At 48.8% G+C, this 24,729-nt stretch overlaps 1 protein-coding gene across 4 annotated transcripts in view; it reads left to right on the forward strand.

Moving 5' to 3' along the window:
- LOC144689662 (EGF-containing fibulin-like extracellular matrix protein 1) overlaps positions 1 to 24,729 on the forward strand; it is a 186,154-nt gene that overhangs the window by 124,975 nt on the left and 36,450 nt on the right. For 2 of the 4 annotated variants that reach the window (XM_078556927.1, XM_078556928.1), the window contains exon 5: positions 11,958 to 12,080. The exons of the other annotated variants lie outside the window; for them this stretch is intronic. In XM_078556927.1, coding sequence (XP_078413053.1) covers positions 11,958 to 12,080 — 123 coding nt within the window. The remainder of the gene's footprint in view (positions 1 to 11,957; positions 12,081 to 24,729) is intronic. 4 annotated transcript variants of the gene reach the window in all.

Below are 24,729 nucleotides of genomic sequence, written 5' to 3' on the forward strand. Positions count from 1 at the left end.
TGGAGAGTGTAATGTTAAATTGATGACTTCAAGTTTCATGAGGCTTATGTTGTGAAATCAAGGAAACCTTTCACATAGAATTATCTTCTTTGAATTTTCATTTGTGATTTTAGAATTAAAAGATTACCAGTAAATGTCTTGGATGGTGTCCATGACAGGGAAATTATACATGCTATATACAAGAAACAAGCTCAGTGATCTAAATAGACTTTTCTCATATTCCATTCTTAGTGTCTGTGCCTTGGGGTCCTACATCAATAACCATTGTCTCACACCTTTACTTACAGCCTCTTCTGATCATCTGTTGAAAATAATTCTGAAATGAGCAAAAAACAATTTAAAGTCTGTTAACCTATGCTCAATACATCTATTATATATAGTCTAAAAGTAATCGTGACTCAGTGATTTACTGAAACATAAGCCACCAAGTGACTTTTGGCAGACTAACTGGAATTATAAAGAGTGACTCAGTCAGTAGTTTTGTTTTTCAGGAATTCATGAAGTTCAAATAGTATATTTCTTATGTAACTTAAGGGCCAAAATTCACAATGCAATTAAGGGGTTTCTGCCACTTTACTAGGACAAACCATATGTCAGTGTAGTGACAGCTGAAATTTCAGATCCAGTTTATTTGAATAATTATCACAGTGGGGTAAGCAACTTTGCCTTTGAACAACAAACAAGTTTGATGAGGAAAGTAGGATCCTGGCAGTTAGGTCTAAATTAAATCAACATTTTTACTTGAAGCTAAATGCCTGCATATTGGGAGAAGTGTTTATTTCATCCTCTTTCAAGTTTAACTGTGGAGGCACAAATCAAATTCTAAGGGCATGTGAAACAGTTATACAGCACCCGCACCTCAGTTTGAGGTATTGCTAAACAAAAGTGCAGCTGAATGTAGCATGTGTGGTGAGTTGCCAAATGTGGCACTAGGGCACCATTCTTAGCAGTAAGTGGTAAGCACACTCAATGTATTATACACTGCCTATGGGATCTGGGAATGGATGGAGAAGACTAAAAGAATCTGCCAAAGAAGCAATGGCCAAAAACTCCATGTTTCTCATGGGCAAAGAAAAAGGTTTCTTCACGCAAAGTATTGGCTGTTGTAGCATGTAACACTCACCCATTCTAAGTCCTAAAGCAGCTTTACATGAGGTTCTTTGTATCTCATGCATTCTCATAACTCATGAGAGCATCCCTTCGAGACGCAAGGTAAAGTTATAAACCTTTCTTATCACCCAGGTAAGGGGAAGAATGGGTTTTGGGTGGTAGTCTAAAATGGGCTAAAGCAAATTGGCAACCAATTTTACACCCAGCCTGGTTTTTCAGTCCAATGGAAGAAAAATTCGGAAGAGGTATAAAGCAGGCTGCTCGTTCCCTATTTTCAATTCTGCATTACTGCACACATCAAATTTCACCCCTAGAGTTTTTACTCTAGGTGCCATCAAGTTATTTTAGCTCAAACTAGCTGCGTGATGTAACATCACAGACAGCCAGGCTTGGCATGCAGGTGTGCACACATGCATTATTGTGCCCTTTTAACTTCTACCCTTGCAAAACAATTTTTCTTCAGCTGGAATCAAATGCCAACCTAAAGGCTGAATCACAACCTTGGTCGAATCATCCTCTTCACGGAGGTCAGTAGGGTTCTATGCCCTAGCCTCCCCTGGCAATTGTACCCTGTGTCACCTTTTTCACATACAGGTAAATGTTCCTCTGATGGCTCCTCTGGGAGTCCTCCCTGTCCTCCAGCTATCAAAGCAAGAGGAATTCCAAAGAATGGTTGAACCTCGCAGCAGGGCTGTTGCACATTATAGTTCAATACACCTGATTGGTGGGTGGTAACAAGGGTAAATAAAAGATTTTAAAAAGACTGTAATTGAAGCTGAAATGAATTAGCAACAAAAAATGTTGGGCTGGGAGAGGGTGTAACTCGGGATTTGTGCCTAATGGGGGCAAAAATCTTGCGCAGACCCTAGATCCATTGCAATTCTGAAGCTATATGTGAATCAAGGTGTTAAGCTAGAATGGCATCAGCCATCCTCAATTCTGTAACTTCTGCCTCTCCTCTTTCCTTCTGATTGTCTAATGCTATAGGTGGAATCTAGAGAAGCTACCGGGAGCAGAAAACAAGGTGGGTGGGAGCACTTAATTGTGTGGGAGGCAAAATGTTTGCTTCCCAACAGCAGGTTGAAAGTTGGGAAGTTAGTTGGCAGCACATTAAATTGTAGCTCCCAACAGAAAGCAGTGGAACCTATTTTTAATTTAATAGTGTGTCATGCATACTCATTAAAATATATGGTCGCCAGATTAAATTGTACCTTCGTGACTAAGTCAGCAGCAAATGAGAAACATGTGCCTTCAGATGCACGACTGGTTAAAAATGGCACGCAGCAGGCAAGTTAGTCTTACTGGTGGATTTGGAGTGACAAGGAGCTGCTCTTCTTGTGTATGGAACTTTGTTGGACCAGGGTGAGGAGGCTGAGCTGTTCCATTGAGCGCGGGTGGCGGCTGTCCAGGGAGGTCGGGGCATGGGTGCCTGAGAGAGGATTGTCAGGCTGTGGCCTGAAAAGGGTTGTGGGGGACAGAAGGAAGGAGCTGAATGACAGAGGGAAGGTCAATCTCTACCAAAGGCAGCTCACTATGATAGAGTGGAGATCAAGGGTGATTGAGGGCAGGTCAATGGTGAGGCTGGGAGAGTCGAGGGTAACCAAGGGGACAGGACAAGGGTGCTAGAGGGATGGTTGAGGGTGACAGTTGGAAGATGGAGGATGACAGGGGTAGGTCCTGGGTGTTGAGGGACAGCTCAATGGTTGACAGTTGATCAAGGGCAATGGTGAGCGGTTCAAGGATCAGAGGAGGTAGGGCTAAGGTGTTAGACGAATGGTTGAGGGTGATGGAGCGAAGGTCGAACATGACTGAGGGGAGATGCAGGGTGATGGTTTGCAGCTCCACTCTCAAGAATGGGTGAGCCCAGAGACGTAGCTACAACATCTGGAAGAGGTGGCTAGAGATCAGGTCATGGAGGGAGTTGGTTATGGTGGAATGGGTGGAGACCAGGTTTGTGGTCGATGCACAGCAGTGAGCTCCCCATTGGTCCACAGTCCTCAAATCAGGAAGAAGGATCAAATAAACTGTGCTGACCATATATTTGCCTGCTTTCTGTCCACAGTTCATTATAGGCAGATAGGATAGAGCTCCTGCACCCAGTGCTTTTTGATGCTGTGGGGGAAGAGGAGATGAACTGGCATAGGATGGTCCAGGGCCAGAAACAACCAGAAGGGCAATGGGTGGCAGCAGAGGGTCAGGCAACTCAGGATCTGGCAGTCAGAGGCCAGTGTGACGCCAAGCAATAGCAAGTAACCAGATATACCGCATGTGGAGGAAATACCTACAAATGTCAGAGAGGTGATGCCAAAGACAGCTGAGGCCATCACAGCAGACAGTCACTGATCTATGTCAGCACCTGCAGGTCCTGCAGGATGACCTATGGCCACGTGTAATGGGTGGCAATCTTAGGCCAATAGCCTTAAAATTCATGGTGGCCTATATTGCTATGCCACCCCGCGTTTCCGGGGCTCCAAAGAGGAGCATGTGTGGCATCTCCAGTCAGCCACATACAGATGCAGAAGGGTGTTAACAAATGCCATGTTCAAAAGAGCTGACAATTTTGTGCGATTCACAGACCCTGAGAGCCAAGTAGCGAGAGCTGTTAGATTCAGCTCTATAGCTGGATTTTGCCAAGTACAAGGGGCAACTCATGCACATGTGGTGCTGAGACCTCCCTGGGAATAGCCATCATCATTCATAAACCGAAAGGGGTTTCATCCCATCAATGTGCTGGTTTGAGACCACCAAAAACAAATCCTGCAGATGTGTACTCACTGCACAGGGAGCTCTCATGACTCCTACATTCTCAGTCACTCTCAGATGTCACAATTGTTTGCTCCCTTTGCACAACTGCAGGTTTGGCTCCTCAGTGACAGGGTCTATCCTCAGAAGAGCTGGCTCATGACACTTGCGCAGAATCCACAAAGTCCAGCAGAGGAAAGGTACAATGTCTCTCATGCCTTAACAAAGGAGACAACAGAACAGGCCATTGGACTGCTGAAGATGAGGTTCTACTATCTGGACTGCTCAGGTGGAGCACTGCAGGGAGTTTCACAGATTATTGTGGTCTGCTGCACCCTACACAACATAGTGCAGCAAGGAGAGAGGAATTGCAGCCAGGGAGATGACGGAATCGGATTCATCCTCAGAGAAGATGAACGGGAAGAATCAAAAGGCCATGAGGTGATGGTGTGGCTGCTGCTGCAGATGCCAGGGTGATGGAGCGATGCACCAGACAGAACCTCATTGCATCCCAATTTCAGCCAGAACAAGGCCCCTGCAAGATGTCTTGATTCCCGCCTTAAGAATATCGCTGTGGAAGTGCCACCATGCCCAGCATACTCCTTCTAGACCAACCGTGACCTCTGGCACCTGGAAGGGAAAAGGCTGCAGGCCCTTGGCATGAACAAGCCCATATGCATGGTCCCATCAAAGCCTCACACACTTGGAACTTGGAACAAGGTCGCACATGACTCAGTCACACATGTTCCAACCCTGGCAAGGCCTTGCTAAGAACTCTATGCATTTACCTGCAAGATATGAAATGCCTCAGCTGCCGACGCTGTTAAGACAACTTCTAAGGGGTGATAAGGGGATGAGTGAAATCTGCTGGCTTGCCAGTGAGGTTCCAATCCCCTGATCTAACAAAGGTTGACAAACATAGAAACCACCATACATCAAGAAGCTCAGATATGCTACTACTTCCGAGGCTCCACAATAAATGGTGTCGATAACCCCCACATCATCCATCGCTGATTTTCAATAAAGCGCCAAGCCCTTAAAAGGCCCCATCTGGCTGCAAAGTCTCAACAACAGGACCATTCAAAATACATGAATGAAGTGAACCAAACAACACATTTACAGATAAACTTACAATGTCATAGAATTATTGGACACCTTTGTGCCATTAGGAGGATTTTTGCTTACCGCTTACGTTTTCTACCATTACACCTTGGTGAAACCCTGACATCCGCAGCTGAGATGGAGACAGCCATCTGAGTGCCCTTTCCCATTGCCTGAGATGACCTTGGAGGCCAATCTCTGGTGAACTGAGGCCTGGAGGGTTCCAGCCTGTTGAGGGTCTCCAACATTGGTGTAGGTGCACCTTCTTCACCCTCATCTACAGGAGGCACTAGGGTCATTAGCAGAAGCAAGGGAAAGTGACACCTTACCCTTGGAGTGCCTGGAGATAACGTCCGTAAGGCGGACTGCAGGTGCCCCTCCTCTGCCAGTGCGCAACGGCTCTTCCTTGACTCCAGGAGAAGAGGCACCTGGTGGGAGGTTGAGATGCCTCCTCACTCTTTCACCTAGCCAAAGGTATATGGAGCCCATGACCAGAGCGACAGAATGCAGTCCGAGCGCATATCTGGCAGCCACTGAGTGTTCTGCTGGACCTGTTTCTCCATTGCGGTCACCAACCTCTCCACGGAGGAAGCCATGCGCTCAGATGCCAGATCCATGAGAGAACTTACAGCTTGGATGGACTCTTCCACCATTCACTCAAGGCTGCACATGGCCTCTGGCATCTCTGTCAAATGTTCCCCTGCCTGCCTCTGTATCTGCAGCAGGATTCCTGCAGCTGTTCCCAGAGGCATGTCATCCGCGTGGGGCTCAGCATGGGCGTAGCCTCCAGCAGTCCTCCGACTGTCAGGGATTTTACCTGTCACATCCTCCATCAGCTGCTGCGACGTGTCTGTGATGTGTTCCCCAGATTGTGAACCTGAGCCTAATTGTGAATGCATTCCCACTAAGGAGACTATCTGTGTGCTGGTGGAAGGTTGGGGGAATGATGTAACGGTGCAGCTTCTGAGTGTCCCATGTCATCATCCTCAGAGCTGGAGTTCTGGTTTGCTGCAGATTGTGGATGACATGTCTCCTGTAATGGAGAACACACAGATTTAGCTTGAGGTTATGCACATTCCCTTTTCCAAGTGCAATGCCATGCATGTCTCCTGTATGCCCAGTTCTCAACAGCAGGATGAAGACATCCTCACTCTGTTGTGTTGATACTCCGGCCTTGTCATCTGCAACTTGAGTGGCTTCCCTGCTCCCCGCCAATTCGACTGTCTTCCTCTGCAGGGGTCAATATGTGGAGGTCAGGGACACTGCCACCAGTCTTTGCACTCTCCCTGATGTTATGCGCTCTTTTGTCCCTACAGGCAGACATAAGGTTGAGTATCATCTCACTGGTCAGCAAACCCCTTTAAGAGCTTGCAGACCTATGACTGCTAATGTCACCTACTTAGTAAATGTTCCACACGCACTCTCCTGCAACCAGTACAACTTTCACAGCATGAACTGGCTCCCACACATGCAGTTCATTTGTCCTGAGGCCCAGACCCCAAAATCCTGCCTGGCATAGTCTCTACAATTATATTGCTTGATGCCATCATGAGTACCACTTAGCAGTGGCCCCACCATGCCAATTACCTTTGCGGAATGCAGGACGTCATTGACCCTTTTGTGGCATTGGACCCAGTTTCATTTGTGGAACCCATGGCTGCTAACCTCCACTGCAGTCTCCATCCAAGCTGCCTTGGACAGGCAGGAGAGCCTGCTGCTGCCACTGCTGGCAAACAGAACCTCCTGCCATTCCAGAACAGCCTGGAGGAGAACCCACAGGGAGGGGTCGCTGAAAACGGGAGGGGTTGGCAATAACTCCAGGGATTCAAGTGTGGATCTAATCTGTTGCAGCCTGAGAGGCCCCTGTGGCATAAAGGTTAAGGGTCATGGTGACCTTGGACAGAATTATCCGTGCCCGCTAGCGTCGGGTGTCATGGCGGGCATGAACGGACAATATGGCGAGAAGGCAAAAAATCGGTTTCACTACGTCATGAAACCAGTTTGCAATCGTCCGCTCCGCCCATCAATGGCAGTCACCGTTTGCCATCGCCGCAAGTCGGGAACTTTATTATAATACATCTGCATATCATTAAAAACCCAGCTCGTAGGAATCATCCCTTCACTTTGGATCACCCGAGCACGTCAGCGTGTTCCACAGCAGCATTTATAAGGCGTGCACCTGACAATCTGCACTTCGAGGGAACTTGGAGCTGACTGCGCAGCACTCACAAGGGTCGCCTGGTAGACCTCAAGGTTTGAGGCGCTGTGCATTCAGGCGAGGCCACAGGCAAGTTGTATTTTCCCAGCTGGCTGACAGTTCGGTGCCAGGGCAAGGGCTACACAGCAGTTGATGGTGATGCACAAACATGTGGTGGGGTGGTGGTGGGGGAGGAAAGTGGCCATGCATTAGGGAAACCTTGTGTCCATTCCTCCACAGCTGAGACAGTTCAGGCGCAGCCACATTGACATGTTTGGTGTTGGGCCTCTAGCTTATCTGCCCGCTGAAGCAACGCAGAGGCCTGAAAGTGCCACCAAATGCAGCAGAGCTTTTCACCCCTCGGACACAGACTGCAAACTAATGAGTGTTTTCCAGTGGGCGAAGCTGCCACCAATCGGTCAGGCGGTGTGGAGTGGATGAGCCATGCCAGTGGCTCCTTTCAGGGCTCCACAGGTGACCTCTGTGGGATATCACAAGCCTCCACCCACAAATGCATCCATGATGTCACGGATGCCATCTTCGCTAGGGCACACAACTTTGTGCATTTTGCCTGGGGTCAGGAAAGCCAGGATGCAGGATTTGCCCAGATCTCAGGCTTTCCACAGGTGCATTGTGCCATCGACTGCACTCAAATGGCGCTCAGATCCGTGGCTACAAGTTGTCAACTACATCAACTGAAAGGGCTTCCACTCGCTGAATGTTCAGCTGGTGTGCAACCATCACTAATGCATCCTGCGGGCCTGCACACAGTTCCCAGGGAGTGTCCCTGATGTCTTCCAAGGTCCACAGATGCTGCAGGGTTGGCTCCTTGGGACAATGAGGGCACAGAGGGTGTGGCTAATGACACCCATGCAGCAGCCTCAGACTGCAGTAGAGAGAAGGTACAACAAGGCTCATGCTGCAATTCGCACATTGGTGGAACAAACCATCGGAACATTGAAAATAAGGTTCCTGTGCCTGGACCGGTCTGGAGGAGCCCTGCAATATAGTCCACAGAGGGTGTCACACATCATCGTCGCCTGCTGCACCCTTCACAACCTGCACTGCAACAGGTAGAGGAGGTGGCTGAAGAGGAGATGGAGGAGCTGCACGTCTCCTCCGATAAGGAGGACGTCGATGGGGATGAGGGTGAGAGGGTCCTCAAAGTTGCGGATGATGGTGATGAGGATTTGCACTGGGCAAACGAAGCAGGCATGCTCAGGAGGCCTTTATAGCTGCTAGATTTGTGGAGGATGATGACAACATGCAGTGAGGAGACACCATAGATCCTCACATTGCATCTGTGAACATTTGACTCCAGTCTGGCTGATGGCTGCGCACATACCCTCTGTGATAAGGCTTTTGTCAAGGAGATGCAGTGGATGCCCATAGTCCCTACATTCCAGGAGGATGATGATGACATGCGGTGGGGACACTCCATAGACCCTCACATAGTTTACGTGAATGTCAGACTCCTGTCTGGCTGATGGCACCTCACTTGCGCTCTGTGAACAGGGTCATATCATGGAGATGCAGCAGGAAAACTTTAACTTCACTTGATCCTATGGCATCATTTGTGAGCTGAACCCTTTAGGACCACACTGTCACCAGGGACAGATGCTGATGAGATGGGGGGACAGCTGCACCTCAAAGCTGTTGGGAGCACACAGAGAGAATGACAGTAACTCTGTGCCGTCGGCCCAGGATGTTCTGGCAGCAATGATAAGCCCCATCGAGATGCAGGCATGACTGATGTGACTAGTGACAGTGAAGGTGCACCATCAGTGTGCTGGGTAAGTTGCACAAAGCACAGGGAAGAGGCCCTGGATTGAGACACCTGTTTTGTACAGGGACCAAGATTTCACCTTGAATGACACGAACACTGCTGACCAGAACAAGGAGCCATAGGTAAGGAGACATTCTTGGGAGCTTATTAACAAAGTGAACCTTACGTACAAGTGATTAACACCTGTGCCAAGGCTATGCAACTACATCTTCTTAACCTTCCAACTCTGCCGTTACGTCTTGGTGCTCCCCCGACATCCACAGCAGAGGTAGAGGCAGCCTGCTGACTGCTATACCAAGTCTGTGATGACCTTGACGGGCGTCCTCTGGAGGACCGAGGCCTGGAGGGTCCGGGCTTGCTTTTGGGGTCCTGCTGTGTGGCACTGGCATCCTCCTCGGCCTGTGGAGCTGGAGCTGCTGGGGCCACAGGAAGAGGGGATTCTGATGGGCCAGACACTCTCAGAGTCACCTGGGTGGATGGCCCCAGGGTGTGCACCTGCTGATCCTCCTCCCTTTGTGTGCCCGAGGGCCCCTGGCTGACTCCTTGAGGAGAAGGGGAAGCCAGAGTGAGATTGAGCTGTCCCACACCCCTGTCGCGTTGACATTATTGCAGGCCAACTATGGCGTCAATGAAGGAGTTCAGCCCGCGCAGCAGTGCAGCACCATGTCCTGAACCAAGGTCTCCATGGCGGCCACCATCCTACCAGTATTGACCTCAGTGCGTTGGCATGCTGGCGCCGTCACCTCAGACTGAAGGCGGACAGGTTCCTCCATTGCGCCTTGCAATCTGAGGAGTGCAGCGGGCATCCCTTCCTGATGTCCCTGAGCTTGCCTTTGCAGCTCCAGCAACTGAGGTATAACTGAATCCAAAGGCTCATCATCTGACCCGGACTCAGCAGATTTCTGGTCTCCAGCAGTCCTCTGAATGCCAGAAACCAGGGAAGTCCCTGCCGCCACCTGCTGTGGATCAGGCAGTGCAATGTGCTCACCAGATTATGATCCTGAGGCTACTCTAAAGCTTGGTCCCACCGAGATGTGTGTCTCTGTGCTGGTGGAGGGTGTGGGTGAGCGCTGTGATGAAGGTTTCAGCAGACCCCTCTTCCGAGGTGTCTTTGGGGCTTGAGTCAAGGACCTGGATCGTTGACTCCTTCAGTTTCCCAGATGTGCCTGCGAAAACAAGGAGAGATAATCAGTGCATGGCAATGGCCTGTGAAACAGGACACATCATTCACAGGATGGTTGTCTGATGGATGTTGCAATACTGGATCCTCATTTGGTTGAGCACCACCGACCTCACACAGGAACCTCGCACAGGAACCAGCCAGATCCTCACCGGCCAGCTGGATGACTTTATTTTCAAAGTCCGTGAGGACCTTGATTTCAGGCATTCCTCCACCAGTCTGTGACCTCTCCCTTTTGTTGTGTGCCAGCTTGTCCTGCATGAATAGAGATGAAGGGAATGTAAGCAAGATGCCTGCCAGGCCAGCTGATAAGTATGCCTGGCATGTGCGGGTGGCAAGCGGCGCCATGGACGGGATGAGGACACAATCCGAGGGCAGATGAAGGTGTGTGTGAGAGAGTGAATGATGATGTCCCTTGGTCTGGCAGTGAGTGAGATCCCTGTGGATGCGTGATGAGTTTGTGAGTGTGTGAGTTAAGAGTGATGAGAATAGTGACTTACCCTGGCAGAATGGAGGAGACCATTCATCCTTTTTCAGCACTGGGCGGCTGTCCTCTTTTGCAGGGCGTTGGCACTGACCACCACTGCCACTGCCTCCCAAACTGGATTAGTGATGTTGCTGCCCCTTATACGGCCAGAGCGGGGCTAGAGGGCATCACAGCTGACATCCATGCCATCCAAAAGGCATTCCAGGGATGTGTCACTGAATCAGGGGGCTGCAGCCTTCTTACCCTTTGGGGCCATGTCTACTGTGCAGCAGTCCTGAGCTGGAATCGCTGAGAGGTGTGCGCGTGGCTACACTTTAAATATGGCGCCCGGCATGAGTCAGTGGCAAATTGACAGCGTGGCAGGCGAATTAGAGGCGGCCCGCCCTCGAAACAGCATGTTTCCCAGGAATGCATGATAAATGAGGTGGGATTGGGATGATATGGCATGAAAAGCCACCATTGCAGCCGGTGGGTAAAATGTTCCTTTTCCTACCCGCTACCACACTTAATGCAAATCTGGGATGATTCTGCCCATTAACAGCCACAGTAAGGTAGCAATACTCTCCATGCCCTGGTTCAAGGCTCGGGTTGTGGTTTCAGCAGGTGATTTAGTTCAGTAACAGCCTCCTTGTTGAAGCAAAAGAACCTCATGCATTGCTTCTCCGAGAGGTTCAGCTAGGAGAAGTGCTCCTTGAAGACCTGATGCACACACAACTACCTGCATGGTGCCCTCCTCCTCCTCCTGCAGTTTTCTCCTGTTTTCTACTGTCTTCCACACTGCTCCTCTCCTCCTCCAATGTCAAAGGCCATCCTACCAGCCACCCATGACTGCAGTCAATTTTTTTTATCCGGTAATGGAATGTGAGCATTCCTAGCAAGGTCAGTATTAATTTTGCATTAATAATTGCTTTTGAGAAGGTGGTAGGAATGTCTTTTTGACCCTCTGCCAACCTGTCGTGAAGGTACTCCAGTGCAATACTGAGGGAGTGCTGCACTCTTGAGGTGCCGTCTTGTGGATGTGATGTTAAACTGAGGCCCTGTCTGCCCTCGCAGGACATAAAAGAACCCATCGCACTGTTTCGAGGAAGAGAAGGGGAATTATCCCCAGAGTCCTGGACAATATTTATCCCTCAGTCAATATCACAGTAACAGATTATCTGATCATTAACTCATTGTTGTTTGTTGGCGTTTATTGTGTGCAAGTTGTTTCCTACATTACAACAGTGACTAAACTTTGTAAGCACTTCATTGGCTGTATAACATTTTGAGATATCTGATGGTTATAAAAGGCACCATAGAAATGTAAGTCTTTGATTTCATTTTACAACTGGTGGTTTTTTTTACTTTGAAACAGATATCGATGAATGTGCATTAGGGAACCATAACTGTGCTCCAGAACTAACCTGTATAAACACAAGAGGTTCATTCAGGTGTCGCTGCAGGCAGGGCTATCAAAAACGTGGAGAGCAGTGTTTGGGTAAGTACAGTGAAATTAGTTTTGGAAATTACTTTTTTGTTGTTTTGCTTTGTGAATTTCTTAGAGTTTCTGGAGTAACTTCCTGACTTTGTGCTACTTCATGAGCAACCCATCTTGGAAAATTGTATGCACACTGCACATAATTTTCTGTTCATTTGTTCAAATGAGAGAAAATTGCAGAGTTGGAAAATTACTCCTTATAAAAAGTTTAAAAATGCTTTATTTAATGCATCTTTTTAAACTTTTGCAAAAGTTGTAAGTGTAGGCAAGCTGTGAAACACATTACCTAGAAATGTTCTGCTAGGATCAGAGGGAGTAAAATTCATCTTCAGAGGTGGCACAGTACGGACAGTGGCAGACTATTTTACACCCCACCCAATGCCAAGGACAATCAGGCAGGTTTATAATGGAAGACTGAGTCACTTCCACATGATCATGTGTCCTCCAAGGTTTATCTTCACCCTTAGGATTTCTTTAAACTCCAGATATATAAATAGCCGCTATTGGAATGCAATAATCCCTTAGAGTAACAAAGAAACATTCTGCATGATATTGTTAATTGTCACCATATGAAATATCCAAAAGTAAATCTGTAACTAATTAATAGAAATGGATGTGGTTGCTTGAATTGACAATCAGTTTCAAATTTCTCCATTGTTTCTACAGTCAAACTTTAGGATTTTTTAATTCATCTGCCACCTGTCTTGAAAAGCCTGTACTTACATTTGCTTGACCCATCTGGCAAATTGCAGCCAAAGTCTAACTTGAACTCAGTTTTGATAAACTAGACTTCTGAAACTTAGATCGATCACTTCTCTGCTAATTAATATAGAAAGCTATTTTATTTTATCGAGCAGATTGTCAGTGGCTTTACTTATGATGAGTCAGGGGTTATGCAGCTGCCAGGAGAGGGCATCTGGGGTGTAGATGTGACAAGGGACACATTGAAAGAAATTGGCAAGAGGTTTGAAAGAGATTTGCATGGAGACACAGAATTCCGTGCTTTTGTTTTGACATGGTTCTTGGAAATAAATTTTCCATGCAATGTTGAGAAATTCATGCTTTTTCTGGGTTTGATTTTTTTATACAAAAAAAACAAATTCCAGTTGTTTTCAATGCTCTAAAACATGGGATAAATTTCTCCCTGCACCCCCCAACCCCCTCAGAGCACTTCGGTGGATGGACGACAGAACAAACCGGCTGTAGTCATGGTAGGCAGCTGCCCAGGCCACCGGCTCTGGCCTACACAATATTGGACTGTCCACCAAAAGAAGATAGGTCGTTTGGTAAGGGCAAAGCATTGGATATTTGGGTGGAGTAGGGAGCCTTGAGGGGGAGCGGGTTTGGAAGCCAGAGTGGCAATGGCTCAGGCTGCATTTGTGTAACCTGAAGGAGCAGACCTATTCTTATACCAAATGAAAAGAAACAAGAACTTATCTGCATGATGCTGTTCAGTTGGGCCATGAGCTGTTACCGACCGGCGTATGCTGGTGTGCAGTCTGGCTAGCTCAGTCCAAAAACAGCAAGCAAGGTCCTAATGACATTTGAGGTGGGCCTACTGTTTGACTACTGAATATTTTCGCAGCCACAGTGACAATGGCAATGTGGCACTAGGACCATAGGAAAACTATTTTTATTCTTTTGTGGGGATGTGAACATCACTGGCAAGGCCATCAGATGTTGCCCATCCCTAATTTCCCTTGAGAAGGTGGTGGTGAGCCACCTTTTTGAACTATTGCAGTCTATCTTGTATAGGTGCACCCACAATGCAGTTAGGGAATGAGTTGCAGAATTTTGACCCAGCAACAGTGAAGGAACAGCAATATAGGTCCAGGTCAGGATGGTGCGTGACTTGGAGGGAACTTGCAGGTAGTGGTGTTCCATTGTGTTTGCTGCTCTTGTCCTTTTAGGTGGTAATTGTCGCAGGTTTGGAAGCTGCTGTTGGCAAGTTGATGAGAATATAGGAATTTCCAGACAAAAACAGACCAAGTTCCATCCAAATAGTCACACAATAGGTTATTTCCAACCATTGTCAGAGCACTAGTGCCTCATTTCCTCTGGTGATGAGGAGCATCCCCATCTAGAACACAAGAAATAGGGGCAGGAGTAGACCATATGGCCCATCCAGCCTGATCCATCATTCATTGTGATCATGGCTGATCTTGGGTTTCAACTCCATCCAGAACAAAAAAACAGTAAAAACTGAGAAATAGGAATACTGGTCCGAAGTGGTCTTGTATACTTTGTATACCGAACTGTTTTTTACCTTTTGGGCACTTTCCACCCCCTTCCCATATCCCTTGATTCCCCTCAGAGACCAAAAACCTATCTATCCCAGCTAAACGTATTCAACAATGGAGCATCCACAACCCTCTGGGGTAAAGAATTCTGAAGATTCACAGCACTTTGAGTGAAGAAATTTCTCCTCACCTGAGTCCTAAATGATTGGTCCCTTATCCTGAGACTATGCCCCGTGTTTTAGATTCCCCGACCAATGGAAACAACCTCTCAGTGTCTACCCTTTCAAGCCCCTTCAAAATCTTTTATGTTTCAATGAGATCGCCTCTCATTCTTCTAAACTCCAAAAATACAGGCAACATTTAGTCAACCTCTCATCACAGGACAACCCCCTCATACTAGTGACGAATTTAGTGAAACTTCCCTGTACCGTCTCCAGTATGGAGACCAAAATTGCACACAGTAATTCAGATGTGGTTTCATCAAGGCCCTGTACAATTGTAGCAAGACTTCTTTATTCCTGTACTCCAATTCCCTTGCAATAAAGGCCAACATATGTCATTTGCCTTCTTAATTGCTTGTTGTGCCTGCATGCTAACTTTCTACATTCCTTGAACAAGCACAAACAAGTCTCTTTGAACATCAACATTTACAAGTTTCCCAACTCCGAAAAAATATTCTGTTTTTTTATTCTTATGGCCAAAATGAATAACTTCACACTTCCCAACATTATACTCCATCCACCATTTTGTTGCCCACTCACTTAACCTGTCTTTGTAGCTTTTCTATTTCCTTCCCACAGCTTACCTTTCCACCTGGCTCTGTATCATTAGTAAACTTTGATACATTACTCTCTGTCTCTTCATCTAAGTCATTAATTGTAGATAGCTGAGGCCCCAGCAATGATCCTTGCGGCACTGCATTAGTCACAGCCGACCAGCTTAAAAATGCCCCGTTTATGCCCACTCTGCTTCCTGCCCATTAACCAATCCTTTATCCATGCTAATATATTACTCCCAACTCCATGAACCCTAATTTTGCCTATTAACCTTTTGTGTGGTACCTTATCGAATGCCTTTTGGAAATCCATGGGCAGAATTTTCCCGTTGCCGTGTAGGGGTGGGCCTCACACGCACACGCGTAAAATGACACGCAGTAACGTCGGGCGAGCATCCCGATGTCACCGCGTGCTATCATGATATTTCATTGGGCAGGCATATGTTGATCTCCGATGCGCGCCCGCCATTAATTAACCGGCCACTTAAGGCCCTTGAGGCGCCAAACGATGGCAATTTTTCACCGCCTGTGCAATCTTTGGGTCAGCGCACGGGCACAACGGGCAGGCAGGTAGGACACATTTGTATAAACCTCATCCACGGGCGGGATAAGAGGGCTCAGTGGGGTCGCGAGTGTGCTCTGTCAAATATCGATTTTTCAAAGTTACTGATACTTGCCCGTGTGATCTGCAATACTTCAAAACGCATACCAGCTGCTTGGACTGGACTCACAACCTTCAGGTCAGCTCTCTGCAGTGAGGAATCTTTTTTGGGCCTGCAGGTTTCAGGAAACCTTCCCTTAGCCTGGGAATGGGGAGCTGGACTCTCCACTGGAGGCACCTCCTCTAAGGAAGAAGGGAGGGCTAGAAGTGAGAGGAGGCCAGGAGTGCACATTCAGCCTCCAGAGGAGCCACCTTTGGGAGGTCAGGCGCAGGCACAAGGGGTGCAGGGCCAAGAGGTAGTCCAAGGCGGAAGGAGCCGTAGAAGACGCCACTATCCTGCTGCCAGGGTTTACAGGCGGTGAAGCAGCTACCTCAATATGTCTGAGGTGCAGTACCGAAGGAGGCTCCGTCTCTCAAGGGAGACAGTCAACTCTATCTGTCAGATGATTGGGCCTGAAATCTCCGCGGACTGTGTGGGTGGACACCCCATGCCAGTGGCTCTGAAGGTCACAGCTGCCCTCAACTTCTATGCCTCTGGCTCCTTCCAGGGCTCAATGGGTGATCTTTGTGGTGTCTACCAATCAGCTGTGCACACTTGTGTCAAGCAGGTTACAGATGCTCTGTTTAGGCATGCATTGACTTTTATCCACTTCCGCTGGGACCAGGCCAGCCAGACACAGTGACTCAGGCCATTGCTGGCTTCCCTCGTGTCCAGGGTGCTATAGGCTGCGCACATGTGGCCATCAAGGTGCCAGCAGGTGAGCCCGGTGCCTTTGTCAACAGGAAGGGCTTCCACTCCATGAACATGCAGATAGCGTGTGATCACAGGATGCAGATACTACAAGTCTGTATGTAAATGGCAAGGTACCCAGGCAGCTCCCACAACGCCTACATCCTCAGACACTCCCAGGTGCCGGGGCTCTTCAGTGCTCCAGCCCGGCTTGATGGATGGCAAGGGTTATCCACTCAGAAGGTGGCTCATGACTCCTCTCTGCCATCCAAGAACAGAAGCTGAGCAGCGGTACAATAGGAGCCACGCCTCCACAAGGGCTGTGGTGGAGAGAGCGATTGCTCTTCTCAAGATGTGCTTCCGATGCCTGGACCGCTCAGGGTGCGCACTCCTATACTCCCCAGACCGTGTGTCACTGATAGTGGTTGCATGCTGCGTTCTCTACAATCTTGCGCTGGAAATGGGGGACGCAGTGGACGATGAAGACATCGACGCATTGGCTATGGCTGCACACGATGAGTCCAGCAGTGAGTCTGAGGATGAGCAAGCACAGGGAAATTTTGAGGGGGTAGACGCTGACCCGGGCATACTCCAGGGAGGCAGGGACACCCAGGAGGCTTTAATCCAATGAACCTTCAGCCAGCACACCACATATGAACCTTCAGGACAAGCCTGGGCTGTTGGCCCCATACTCAATAGCTAAGTGCAAAATCTGCCTGGTTTGGAACATCAACTAAGGTCCTTGTTAATAAAGCTGAATGTCCTACAAAACACTCACTGCATTATTGGAACCCATCCACCTGCAGAAGAAAAGAGGCACCCTCGGCCATGGTGACTTGTCTGAATTTAATATTACAACCAAAGAAACTTAATGAAACAAAATGACAAAGGTGTTAAAAATCACACCAACTCATAAAGACCTCATTGGGGGTCAACACAAAAGCACCAGTGATAAACCCGTGGTGGGCCTAAGGTGCCTTATGTTTATGTTTTTGGATGCTACATCTTGATGTTGCACCCTCACTGGGGCATCTGAGACAGCCTGCTCACTCTGCTGTCCTGTTGGCCTCGATGACCTTGGTGGCTGTCCTCTGGCCCGCGGAGCCTGTGCTGGCCCTGCCTGGGAGGGATCTACCAGTTCCACAGCTGCCGTCTTCCCAGTCGTCACAGCCTCACCAGATGCTGCGGTCACTGGCAGAGGGGGGGAGGAGCTGCCACCCTCATCCGGACCACCCTGCGAGGAGCCCACAGAGACGACAGGCAGCTGCTGCACTGACATGAGGTCACTTCGGAACTCCCTGGATGGTTGGGCACCGAGCTGGGAAACTTGATGCCCAGACCATCTCCCACATTGGCAATGACCAACTGAGGCCAATGCCGATGTGAGGGCTTGTTGCTCCGAGCGCATCCCCAGGAAGCCCTGATGGGTCTGCTGGAGGAGCCTCTCCACGAGAGTCGCTATCGTCTCCATGGAGGACGCATGGCGCACGAACATGAGATTCATTGCTATGGCGCCAGTCCACGTAGACTCCTCCACCACAGACACCAAGCCAAGCATAGTCTCATGTATCTCCACCAGATGTTTCCGCACACCCGGCTGCATTTCCTGCATTTGCTGCGCCGCAGACGACACCAGAGGCACATCATCAGGCAGTGACTGAGCATGTGCCTGGCCCCTGCAATCCTCCAACTGCTGGTGCCATGGGCACTCTCTGTCTCTGCCAGCTCCTTCAGTGACTGTGAAGTGCCCTCACTGCTGTGCCCTGGGACACTACCCGATGTTCTAATTCCCACTGAGGTGCTAGCATCTGCGCTGGTGCCTGCCTGGCAGGGATGGTGTGACACTGGTGAGACTTCAGGGCTCTCAGGTGTGAGAGGGAGCCTCTGCTGCTCCTCCATCCAGCCCTGCTCCGCTGATGCTAAAAGGAAGAACAAGGACATTGGATCAGTTAAAATGAGGACAATGTAAATGTGCATCCATGTCCCCTGAATCATTTTACACTCATCCTTCCATAAGCAATGATCAAGCCATGTTGCAAACTTCAATCACTAAACATTCAGCACTGCCATGGTCATTGGGAGAATAATGGTCCTCACTGCTGGGCAAACATACCTGCCCGTGACAAACATACCAGCCCGTGGCACCCCAACCTCACTGACACCGGTGGACCTGGGCGCATGGCGCCTCTCCAAATCTAGGGCCTCCTGCTCGAAGCGGCTGAAAATCACCAACTGTGCCGGGCCGCCGCCAGTCCTTGCCCGCTCGGCAGCATTATGTACATTCTTCTCCTGAAAAGGAGAGAAGAGCATTGATTAGAGCTAATTGTACCTGGATTCTCTTCGCGGACGGCCCACCCCAACCAGAGTGGGACATTGCAGGACTCCAGTGCCTCCTCACCCCGGTGCTTCCGAACACTCACACAAAGATACTAGGCCTGCCCCCCGCTCCAACCCCCTTGGCCAAATGCTGCCTACAATACATTTGGCAACACACGGTCTAACCTTCCATAGCAAAAAGGCGCAAGCACGTGGAGTACAGAGGACAGCAGATCAATCAGTGCCACGCCACCTTGAAGCTCCCCTCCCAGCATGTTATCACCCTGACTTTGACATGTCCTGGAGTTCCAGCACTGCACCTAGGTGCAGCTCCTCCAGGTTGCCCCCAAAATGGTAATGTGGGTCTCAGTGTACCACATGCTGCGAGTGCAGACCCCATCTCTTCATCACCCTCTCAGGGTGACCTCGGCATGGGCAATATCTGCTGGCCCACCCAGTGAAGGACACATGCCGTCAATGATTCAATGCAGTAACTACACTCAGAGTTGAGGCGGGGGGGGCACCAGAGGGGAAAGCCTACCTGCTGGGTTAAGTGACCAGTGCCAAAGTGGTACTCACTCTTCCTGAGCGCAACAGGTCGTTGAAGCGCTTGCGACACTGGATCCAGGTACGCTGCACCACGTCATGGGAGCTCACCACCTCCGTCACCTCCTCCCAGGCACGTTTGGTCTTGTGGGGGGGCCTCCTCCTCCCGTCCTGGCATACTAGGACCTCCCGCCGTGCTGCCACCTCCTCAAGGAGGGCAGCAAGACAATCATCCGAAAACCGAGGGGCACAGTGCCCCCCCTGCCCTACCCTCCTGCCTGGCCTGCTCACCAGCAGCGCCCTGGGGAGCCCTTCCACTGGCCGTGATTCACAGCCTTGGAAAGGCTGCAGCAGGTTTTTAAACAGGCCACAGATTCACCATTGGACCCAGTGATCATTGCAGTCCCGCCGCCGCCCGCCCACTCCCGCTGTCCTCGGGGGCCGCGATTCACGCTGGGCGGGCCTTAATTGGCCCACCCGCGTAAAATGCCGGCAAGGACCCAATTGGGTCCGTACCTGCCCGCTCCCAGTCCGCCCCCCCCGCCAGCCAGAAAATTCTGCCCCAAGTGTGCTATATCTGCTGGTTCCCCTTTAGCTAGCCTACTAATTACATCCTCAAAAACGCTAATAAATTTGTCAAACACCACATTACCCTAAACCTCTAATATATGACATTTTAATATTTGCAACTTAGATCCTTATTGAATCTAAGTCTAACTAAAGTAGAACTAATATATCAGTACTTGGCTGATTTATGCAAAGAAATGCTTTCATAAAATTACATTTCTATTAACTACATGCTTTAATTCATTCGGGGAAAATTTTGATTTAAATTAAATTATTTAAAGAATGTAAATTTGATACTATATCATATACATGGAGACATATATTCTAAATCCTTCAATATATAGAGTGGGAAGTAATTGTCTCATTTTAATATTTAAAATAGAATGAAAATCAAACAATCGTAATTTTGTTACAATAAAGATAAACTGCTCGAATAAGTATTAGCCACAGCAATGTACGGTTATTTTGCTGTTTAAATATTGAAAACATTGTTTCCAAGTACCTTGTAGTTATCATTACATCATTTGGACAATCTAATTTACTGGAAATGGACCAAGTTTAACTAGTTGGCTCAAAGCAAAAAGAACTACATTCTACGTATTCCATATGTCAAATGACAAACAAATGTTGCCAGTGAAACATGGTTATCAATAAAAGCAAAACAGATTTTCCAACCAGGATACAACTTTCCAAGTGCTAAATCATCCATCCCTTTGAAATCATGTTTCAACACCCACTCTCTGACAGGGCATTTTGAATGCCTAGAATAATAGTTGGCTAAGAGTGTGCTATAAAGCTCAGTTGAGATTATGCTTCATAAACCCAAGTTGAAACATTTTATAAATAACTCCATTAGAGCTTTGAAGCAGAATCTCACATATGTTTATTCCATACCAGCTGACTTCCTATGGTGTTGCTCATGGTGAATTGAGGTTTTATAAGAACATAGATACTGGCTCTGATATTAACAGAGAGTATGGCTAGGTGTAGATTTGTGGAAGAGCAGGCTTCCCTCCTGCCAAATTTAATGGCAAGACCTGATTATTGTTTTTGGATTCTGTATCCTGACTACTGCTAGCCAGATTGAGAGGCTGGTTATGTGTCAGGCAGATAAGCCGCAGCCAGGGAGCAGAGAGGAGGGAACAGGAGGTCAAGGGAGGTGGGTGCATCAATGGGATGGCTGCAGAGATCGGAGGAGGAAGTGACATGAGGGAATAGCCAGGGAGAGTTCAGGGGAAGAAGGGCATAGGTTGCAAGGAGGCCTTTTTCAGGATATAGAGCAGTGCTTCCCAAACATTTTCTCAGTGTGAGCCCATTTCAACGCCTCAGACTTCGTGTGACCGCAGGGAGGTGATTTAGCTCCTGTGCATGGGGGTGGGGGTTTGCTCCTGAGGGATCGGGGGAGAAGTTCAGTAGTGGAAATTGCTTAAACTGCATGTTTTTTTGGAAAAAAAACAAACACCTACCTTTTCACAGGCTTCTTTTGCAGCAACAATCAGACCTCAAAGATCTGTCCGTTGAGCCATGCCCACAAATAGAAAAAAGCGCAAGGATTTAAAGTGGCTTCGCAACTGTTTGTGTGCAGCCATTACTGCCTCAGAGCTCACAGCACACAACTCACAGCTTGGAAAACCCTGGGGGAGATGGTGGTGTAGTGGTAATGTTACTGGGCTAGTAATCCAGAGGATCAGGTTGATGCTGTAGGGACACAGGTTCAAATCCCACCACAGCTGCTAGTGGAATTTAAATTCAATTAATAAAATCTGGAATTGAAAGCTATTCAGTAATGGTGACCATGTGACTATCATTAATCATCATAAAAACCCATCTGGTTCACTAATGCCCTTTACCTGGTCTGGTCTGCATGTGACTCCAGGCCCACAACGATGTGGTTGTCTCTTAACTGCCCCTCTGAAATGACCTAGCTAGCCACTCAGTTCAAGGGCAGTTAGGGATGGGAAATAAATGCTGGCCTTGTCAATGATGCCCACATCCTGTGAAAGAATAAATAAAAAAATATAGAGTAAGTAGAGATGCTGTGCCATGGATCACCATGGTGGAACAAATGTTGGGGATGATAAGAGGTTTTCTTGGCAGCTTGGGGGTAAAGCACACCCCATCCACAAGTAATGATAGAAATGCACTTACCACTTCCATGCAGCAGTCCTAGCCTCCCTTCAACTGCCAGGCTTCCCAAAACATAAGAGCATAGGAGACAGGAGCAGGAGCAGGGGTAGGTCTTTGAAGCATGCTCCATATTCAATACTACCTTGTCTGATCTCCTACCACAGCCAGAATTTTTTTGCAGTGGCTGCGCCAACCAGCTGAAAGGTCGGCAGCGAGCCCAGCTCTGTTGACCCAGGAAGCCACAACCAGATTTTATGGTCATCAGGCACCTGAGGTCATGGCTTCCACCCCAATGTGGGAGGATGCCCCTCCTCCAAGAGTTACCAGCCAATCAAGGGGCCAGCAGCTCTGCAGTCCTAGCAGCTCCACTGGGAGCCGTCGCCACTGTTGGGACTGCAGTCAATCCCCTATGTGGAACAGCAATGACGGCAGGATAACCAGGTAAGTGGGGTGGCATTCACCGGGCAAGTCAGGCGGGCTGCAGTGAGGAGCGAGGGGAAGTGACAATCAAGAGGCCAGGGGTGGGATGGGGGGTAGGGGTACACTTACTTGGAGCACAGGGTGCCCAAACAGGAACCCCACCCCCCCAGAGCCCACAGCCAGGGTGCCACTCCAGGATCTCAATTGGCCTAAGAGTGGGCAAGCTTCCCAACACCCGCTGAGCCATTGGTAAAATCTTGGCGGAGGCGGGTAGTCAATGAGCATGATACTCCCACCGTGCCTGCCAATTTTACATCCCCCCACCTGCCGGCCTGCTCCTGGAGGGGGAGGGGTGCATAAAATTCTGACCTACCTTTCCATACCATTCCCTACATCCTTTAATACCTCGGTCTCCAAAAGTCTGATGAATCCAGCTAGTTAGTGATAAAATTGGAACAGATAAATAACCTGAGGCATGAAGTCTTATTAAAATATTCAAATCAGCCATCCACCTACTGGGAGCAGCATGGTCACCTACTTCCCACTCTACCTCTGCAAAACTGCAAATGGATAAGTTCCAGGTGGGTTAGGTTGAGACTTTGTACATTGTACTTGCCACCTGACCCAAATCCACCTATTTTCAGGAGTTAAAAGTGTCTCCTCACCTCTCAAGCTCTATTTTAATTGCCTTTTCCTGCTGAAAAATGCCTGTGGGGAAAGTTCAAATAAGACATTGTTTACCCGCTCTGAACCCATTGCCTTCCGATCTTAAGCTGCTCTTTTCAGCAGGTATGCAGGACACCCACATGATGGGAACGGTGTGATGATGAGGCCTGATCTGGGTGAGGAGGAGGTGAGGGGGGTTATTATCAGCCCTCCCATCCCCACTAGGAGGCAGATTCTGAGCTTGAAGAGTCCAGAAGTTAAATGCAGAAGTTTTATTTTAGCCTTTCTTGTGGTCCATGTAGAGTGCCCTGCCAGCTTAACAGTGAAGCCTTGGGTGTTCCTTGCACCAGACTCCCTCTTCCAATATTTGCTAGAGTGTTCCCACCCTCCCTCAATCGCTGCTAGAACCTTCTCACCACACCCCCCTCCCTGACCTCAGACTGCAGTCAGAGGCATTCCTTCTCCCAGTCGTATTTAAAGGTCTCTCCCTCCTCCCAGTCATGACCACTGACTGCCGGAGATTGTTCTAACAAGTCATTGGCTGCACACGGCCAGCAGGACGTGGGGTTTCTGATCCTGAGTTAAGGGCGTGATTGCCAAACCTTGTGGATGGGCACAAACTAATCCAAGGATGGAGATTCCACTACCCAACAGCAGATGAGGTCCAACCTCTGACCCTGAGTGGTCTCTGTTCCTTGGGTAGGGGTCTGATCCCCAACACTGCAGGGAGGGAATGTCCGATCCCAGGGGAATCCAATCCCTGATCCTGGGACAGATGTCCAATCCTGGGAGTGTCTCCTGTCCAATCACGGGGTGGGGGCGTCTGACCCGGGTAGTTTGCACCCCAATCTCGGGCTGGGGGGTTCAATGTCCAATCCCAGGGCTGGTCAATCCCTCGCTCCAGGAGGGGTTTTCTGATCCCACCGTGAAGGGGTGTCAGAACCTCAATGCTGGGAAACTTTTTATGGGGGAATGCTTAGGGGAAAGCACTTCTGCCAGTTGGCCCACGAGCAATGCTGTAAATGAACTTACCTTGTCCTCCAAAGCTGTCGGGTTTCAGGAGGCCTCAGAGACCTGACCAGTCACAGTTAAACCTGTAAAACAGGCTAAGTCAGAGTCTGAGAGACTCACTGAAATATTTAAATTGCCAACTAGCCTCCTGAAAGTGGACTGGCATGCTCCTGTCACACTCCATTAAACCAAGAAATGGGCAGACTGGAGGTGGGTTGCGATCACGTTTCAGATTTTTAAAATTTTGACCTCTGACCCTAACCCACCTGTTGTTTTGGGTATAGAAATCCAGCCCTATGCCTTCAAATGCTACCAGGCCACTTTCTAAAAATCTATACATATTTATCATTCATTCGGGATGTGGGCTTCGCTGGCTGGGCCAGCATATATTGCCCATCCCTAGTCACCCTTGAGATGGTGGTGGTGAGCTGCCTTCTTGAACCGCAGCAGTCCATGTGGTGTAGGTACACCCACAGCGCTGTTAGGAAGTTCCAGGATTTTGACCCAGCGACAGTGAATGAACGGCGATATATTTCCAAGTCAGGATGGTGAGTGACTTGGAGGGAACTTACAGGTGGTGGCCTTCCCAT

The sequence above is a fragment of the Cetorhinus maximus genome, chromosome 14 (assembly GCF_964194155.1).
Source record: "Cetorhinus maximus chromosome 14, sCetMax3.hap1.1, whole genome shotgun sequence".
Taxonomy (NCBI): domain Eukaryota; kingdom Metazoa; phylum Chordata; class Chondrichthyes; order Lamniformes; family Cetorhinidae; genus Cetorhinus; species Cetorhinus maximus.